Source organism: Brassica oleracea, chromosome C9 (assembly GCF_000695525.1).
Source record: "Brassica oleracea var. oleracea cultivar TO1000 chromosome C9, BOL, whole genome shotgun sequence".
NCBI classification, from domain to species: Eukaryota; Viridiplantae; Streptophyta; class Magnoliopsida; order Brassicales; family Brassicaceae; genus Brassica; species Brassica oleracea.
In genome coordinates this window covers 38827174-38834018 of record NC_027756.1, presented here as the reverse complement: position 1 = coordinate 38834018, position 6845 = coordinate 38827174, and the positions used below count along the sequence as shown (strand labels likewise).

The following is a 6845-nucleotide window of genomic DNA, read 5'->3' as shown; positions in this document are numbered from 1 at the left end:
TTTTGCTGTGAGTTTTTTAAGGAAATCAAAACTCGATTGGTTGACATATATAGCTGTAGACTAAATTTTAATTGTCCAAAACATCTACAGCCTCAACCAATCATCCCCTTGCATAAAGCACATGTGTTCCTTCATCTTTTTAGCCTCGACGACAATCTTGTTTTGTATATATGTCGGCCTCATCGACAATTCTGGGACCAATGGAGAAATATAACTAATGAGACATGATTACTTAACACGAGAAGTATATATATCATGATCATTGACCAATTATTATTTATTTTTGTAAGAGAAGAGGAAAATCCAGGGCAACATCAAAGCTTCGTAATAGAGAGCAGACACGTGGGTTGATAGTAAGATCGAAAGCCCATTATCAGTTAGCCACACGGCTCTGACTCGCCTTCTTTTTGGTGGTATATGTACTCCCTGACATCGCTTAACCGTTGTCTTTTGATTAGAATATGTTTTCATTTGCTTTTTCCGAAAAAATACGGTTTTACAGATCGTTAATATGGCCGACCAAAAAAAAAGAGGTGGTTTAGTGAATAAACTTTTGGATCACTAAGAGTTAATTTGACAGTGTTTGGGCTTTGCAGTAGAGTGATGTACGGATTTTTGGATTCAAAATTTCAGTCATTTGAAAAAAAAATCATTTTGTTAATAAGAATATAATTCTGGTATGAACCAGGTTTCATTTTGCTTTCTGGCCTCCTGAACGTGTAATAGTAATCCTCATATGTTTTGTTTTTGGTGTTTGTTACATTATAATTAAGCTATTTCAGTTTCTTTATCTTTCTCGTATACGACGATGAACACACGAAAGCAACATTTGTATAGAATTTACAATTGATTTTTGTATAAACATATATATTTTCACTAAGATTTTGCCTACACTATGTTTATGATTGACACAAATCAGATGATATATTTTACATATATTGCGTTTATGAGACACAAGTGTATATCAAATTATATCATTTACTTCGACCCAAAGTCCGATTCATATGCTATTCGTAAAACTTCTAGTTTCAAAAACACAAATAATAACCAAAAACTTGTATATGGTTTCATTACTAGTACACATCTCCCGACACACTATAGAATACACTCCAGAGCAACAAATCTCAAACAATCAACGACAAAGTAACAACCTTCCAAAAACCATTACAGAAGTAGTGAAACTTCACAAGGTACGTTACTGGTGTGTCTTCTTATAGTTTCGTGAAACTTTTGTTGCCAGAAGAAAAAACTTTGCAAAAACAAATCAATGTGACGATGCTGCTAATATTGTTGCCTTTATGCTATTAGCGTTCTTGTGTGTAAAAGAAATTGGAACCACAAGTGTCTAAACCAAATTGAATAGCTAGAGAATTAAGAAACTATATCATAGTTAGAATACAGAGGGAGAAAAAACACACACACACACACAGACTCCTGAATCAATGATCAATGATCAATGATCAATGGCTATTTACCTCCGAAGAAGCTTGACAACGCACAACACTTTATCCTTCATCTCCTCGTCGGCCAGCCTATACTCTTCCATTATCCAAGTCAGCAACACAGCATCTCCGTTGACATTACAAAAGTGTCTGTATTTATCCTCTTCGCAGAACTTGAAAACCCTCCTGTAACCAAAAGTCTCACCCTCCATGATCGAAGCGATGGGTTTATCACCCTGCATGATCCTCCAGCAACCTCTATCACACCCATCGGTATAACCAGAAGCCTCTGTCCGGTTAGCGAAGATGCAGATTCCGGATTCTGCAAACATCTGATCTCGATGAGGATCCACAAGCGCCGATGGATGCATGCAGAACACGTCGTTGGTAACGTAGCTAGGCCATTCGTTTTCATGACCGATCAAGCTCCGAAGATAATATGCACCCTCGTCTTCTGGGTTAGGCAAACCGTATCCATAAGCTGGCAATGACTGTGTTGCAGGAAGCGGACCAGACGAATACGAGAAATGCTTGGATAGCAAGAAACCTATTTCGGTTTGGAACAAAAGACGAATCTTGCAAATCACGTGATCTTGATTAGGTTTCAGAAGCCTGTACTCTTCCATAACCCAGCTTCTCTTGTACTCTCTGGCTCTCTTCGTCTTCTTTACGCAGAACTTGAGAATCTTCTTGAACCCTAGAAGCTTCCCGGTCTCCTCGTTCTTGATCAGTTTGTCACGTGCCATGATCCTCCAGCTACCATAGTCACATCCATCGGTTTTACCACATGCCTCTGTTCGAGGATTAACGATCACGAAGACTGTGTTCTCAGGATTGAATTCCTTGCTTGGATTCTTGTTGAACACGTCTGCGTCTTCGGCGAAGTGTTGAGGCCAGGATGCTCCGTCGTCGATCATCGGCTTCAGATAACGTAAGAGCATCAGCTCGTCTCCTGCTCCCATCAGCTCGTCTTTGATCTCTAAATAATCATCAGCAGCAGCAGCCATAGTGAAACTTAATCGAAAGAAGGAGGAAGAAGCGGTTGTTTCTTGGGGATGAAGCAAAGAAAAGGAGGGAAGAATAAGTGGTTGTTTTCTTTGGGGATGAAGCGAAGAAAAGGAAGAAGAAGAGCGTAAGAGCGAGTGATGTTAATAGAGTTCAGTTAGTTACTACTAACAGTTATATATAATTTTCTGTTTACCACTGATTGCCTCTCAATCTATATTTCGCAACTATCCTCTATTTCTACGGATACTTTTACATTTGTCCATAGTTTTTATTTTATTTTTAAACATATATCAGTATTACATAATAATTAGGAAAAAAATTGAACAAAACCAAATAATAATAAAAATAATCGATTACAATTTTCAAGATAACACAAATACTAATATTTACCAGAAACTTTTGCACGGTTTCCCCAAAAATCAGATTTCACATAATACAACAGAGACACGCCAATATACTACTGGTCATTATAAATTACACTCCAAAGCAACAAATTCAAACAATCAACATTATAGACACCATTCTCTTTCTCTCTACTAATCTTACCTGATTCTTCTCCCAATACAAAACAACAGCCATGGCAGAAACACTTGAAGCTCCCTATTAAAAAAAAAACAATATCAACTTATAATGAAATGTCAATGACTTATGTACAAAACATGGGTGTTCCCAACGTTCGTAAAAATAATCTGTTAATATATTATTCAAACAAGTTAAGTAACGGTCAACTTTGTCTCTCAAAACGTTGAGAGATTATCATTTCAAAGTTTTTAACTTTGCAAATTATTTTCAAAAGTTTTTCCTTGAGCTGAACAAGCTTATGCTGAAATGTAAGTGGCTTATGCTCTAAAGCATGGAGGTTCCCAACCTTTATGAAAATAATCATTTAATCTTGTTCTGCATCCTTTGCCCAACCAAATTTAACCACAAGAGATGTGTTGAATACCTAAAACAAGAAACATTTTTAAATTAGTTTACAAGAAGAAAAAGTTGTGTTTATAACAAGATTTTTAACTTTTCAATAAGTACTCCATGATGTTTGCACCATGCAACGGTGATCGTAGGATCCATGCAATTGATCTCTTTGTGATGCAAGTTTTCTTTTACCTACTTCTTACCTTTCTATTAAACATGCATTTTGTGATCCACTTCATTTTTGATTTGAACATACCATTGCATCCAAAGTGATGGAAGCATTATAAATTGTGAATAGTTTGGATGTAAGTCTTGGTACAAGTTCATCTAGATCTTTCATGAAAATCTTTGTGCTCAAGTCACGAAACATATCATCAATTTTTGATTTTCATGTGACAAGCAAATCATAATTCTTTATTTCAATTAAAAATGAGAAATAATATATTAACGTGTAATTTTAAACTCGTCTGTCTTTTGTTTGTTTTGTTTTTGGTGTTTGTTACATTATGATTAAACTATTTGAGTTTGCTTATCTTTCTTATATAATACGATGAACACACGAAAGCAACAAGTGGATATAAAATTTTACAACTTAATTTTTTTTTATAAACATATATATATTTCCACGAAGATTTTGCCTGCACTATGTTTATGATAGACACAAATCAGATCATGTTTTTTTTTTACATATATTGCGTTTATGAGAAACATGTGTATATCCAGGGCCCGCTTATTAGGGGGGACAAATCAGATCACGGGATCTTGCTTAGGGTTCCATTTACTCGGAAGTCTATACTCTTCCATAACCCAGCTTCTCTTGTACTCTCTGCCTCTCGTCGTCTTCTTTACGCAGAACTTGAGAATCTTCTTGAACCCTAGAAGCTTCCCTGTCTCCTCGTTCTTGATCAGTTTATCACGTACCATAATCATCCAGCTACCATACTCACATCCGTCGGTTTTACAACACGTGTCTGTTCGGGGTTTAACGATCACGAAGAAGTGTTGGATACTGTGCTTGGATTCTTGTTGAACACGTCTGCGTCTTCGGCGAAGTGTTGTGGCCAGGATGCTCCGTTTTCGATCATCGGCTTCAGATAACGTAAGAGTATCAGCTCGTCTCCTGCTCCCCTGAGTTCGTCCCTGATAATCATCAGCCATAATGAAACTTAATCGACAGAAGGAAGAAGAAGTGGTTGTTTCTTGGGGATGAAGCGAACAAAAGAAAGAAGAAGAAGAGCGACTTATATTAACAGAGTTGCATTTTGAGTTAGTTACTAGTAGCAGTTATATAGGATTTTCTGTTTTACCACTATTTTTTTTTTTTTTTTGTCAAACCAAGCATTTCTTACTTCAACCAAAAGGTTCTTACACAACATTAACAACATTAAAGCATTCAACACCTGAACTAGCCAAAGCATCAGCTTGACGATTTTCAAGTCGAGGGATAAAACGAAAAGATAAAGGACAGAAGAGAGTGGCAAGGTTCCTAATGTCATGTAAGACACCTGCAATCTCATTCACTTCCAGCTCTGAACACAGAGCAGATACGAGGACTTGCGAGTCCGAGAATAGTTGTAGACTTCGAAGGTTGAGGTCTTTTGCTTTTGAGAGGGCTTCACGAATGGCCAGAGCTTCCGCCATTAAGGCCGAGCAGACAAAAGGTCGATTAGCAGATCCCCGACAGAGCACTCCACCTGTCTCGTTCTTTATGATCCACCCCATACCTCCAATTCTTGTGCTTTCCTGCAACGCTCCATCCGTCCAGCAAGAAGGAGCATTAACAAGAACGTTCCTTGCTCCTGGGTTGGGCTTCTGTTTCTTTTCTAGGGTGCAGTTTGCTAACTCTCAATCTTTGGCTTCCACTACTGTCTTCGAAATAATGTCTTCCACCTGAAACAACGTTCCTTCAAAGACCAGTTTATTTCTTGCTGTCCATAAGTTCCAAAGGAACCAAGGGATCAAGGGTGAGGAACTTAATCCTATCGGTGGGAGAGCTTTAAAGTTCACCACCCTTGACAACCATTCCTTCATAGATTCATTAATCTGGCCAGCTACACCAAGCTGCACAATTGGAGCCTTCTCCCAGAGGTTCTCTGCAAATGGACATTCAAGGAATAGATGTGCAATAGATTCAGCTTCACCGCATCTTTTACAATTTATCTCAGATTACACGCCTCTTGTGGCGAGGAGAGATCCCACTGGTAGGGGTGTCAACTGGTTGGGCCACCCATGGGCTAACCCATTCCAAACAAACATGGGTGGGTGATGGTCATACCCAAATAATTAATGGTCCAATTGGGTTAAAGACCCACTTTGCCCATGGGTTAACTGGTCCAAACCAAATGGGTGTTGGGCTGACCCAAAAATTTAATTTCTAGGGTTTAGAGAATTTGGGAAAAAATCAATCAGAAATAATTTTTCCCGATTCTTTTCTTCTCTCTCGCGATTCTTTCTGCAACCAACGACTTTCTCCTCCCAGATTTCTCTTCGTCTACTGTTCTTGTGTTCATCAATCCATACGATTCTCTCTTCCCTCCCATCGATTCCCTTCTTCATTTCTCTACAATTTCAGGTATGATTCGATTTTAGCTCTGATCTCGCGATTTCTCTACTTTCTGTGTTGTGGGTAGGCACAAATGGTTTTATCGTGGAGAGCCAAGGGTCTGACCAAGCTCTGATATCGTTTCCATTCCCCACTAAGTATCCAACGCCTTTGTCTAAAACTGCTTTTCCAGCCATTATGCTTGTCCACCCATGGGAGGAACCTGATTTTTCATTGCTTTCCATAATGGAGGAGTCAGGGAAGTATTTTCCTTTTAATACCCTTGCAAGAAGAGACTCAGGTTTGGAGAGAATCCGCCAGCTTAGCTTCGCCAAGAGGATATCATTGTAATCTTCTATATTTTTGAAGCCTAGTCCTCCCAAGTGCTTTGGCTGAGCCATAATATCCCAAACAACCCACGCTATTTTCCTCTTATCCGGTGCACTGTCCCATCAAAAGCGTGTGAGAATAGATTGTATTCTCTTACAGAGCGATACTGGGATCTTAAAGCTTGACATGGAGTATTTGGGAAGAGAGATTAGCACCGACTGCATCATGACATGCTTCCCCGCGCCTGAAAGGAATCGAGTCGTCCAAGAATGTGATCTTTGTCTGATTTTGTCCACCATACCAGTGAAGACATCTCTTTTTCGTCTACCAAAAGTTTCGGGCAAACCCAAATACTTCCCCATTCCTCCTTCTAAGTTGATGCCCAAAGAAGCTTGAACTCTAGATTTGATTACCCCCGGAGTTTTGGACGAGAAAGTGACTGTTGATTTGCTCAGATTTATGCATTGGCCTGAGCTGAGTTCGTACCGACGGAGAATGTCACACAGCACCTCACAGTTTCTTGTATTGGTTTTGCAGAAAAACATCATATCATCTGCGAATAGAAGATGATTCACAAACGGAATTTTGCGCGATACCTGCAGACCTTT

At 38.9% G+C, this 6845-nt stretch overlaps 2 protein-coding genes across 2 annotated transcripts; both read right to left on the bottom strand.

The window, feature by feature from the left end:
• Positions 1-1375: 1375 nt before the first annotated feature.
• Positions 1376-2569, bottom strand: LOC106317391. Its single transcript, XM_013755217.1, has one exon. It carries the CDS (start codon positions 2447-2449, stop codon positions 1472-1474), a length of 978 nt encoding a protein of 325 aa, XP_013610671.1. The 5' UTR covers positions 2450-2569; the 3' UTR covers positions 1376-1471.
• A 2161-nt stretch (positions 2570-4730) lies between these two features.
• Positions 4731-5087, bottom strand: LOC106314964. The gene has a single exon (XM_013752756.1). It carries the CDS (start codon positions 5085-5087, stop codon positions 4731-4733), a length of 357 nt encoding a protein of 118 aa, XP_013608210.1.
• Between the last annotated feature and the right edge of the window lie 1758 nt (positions 5088-6845).

What these genes read in the sequence shown, in the direction of transcription:
- LOC106317391 (XM_013755217.1), bottom strand. Translation starts at nt 2,449, where the DNA reads ATGGCTGCTGCTGCTGATGATTATTTAGAGATCAAAGACGAGCTGATG.
- LOC106314964 (XM_013752756.1), bottom strand. Translation starts at nt 5,087, where the DNA reads ATGGGGTGGATCATAAAGAACGAGACAGGTGGAGTGCTCTGTCGGGGA.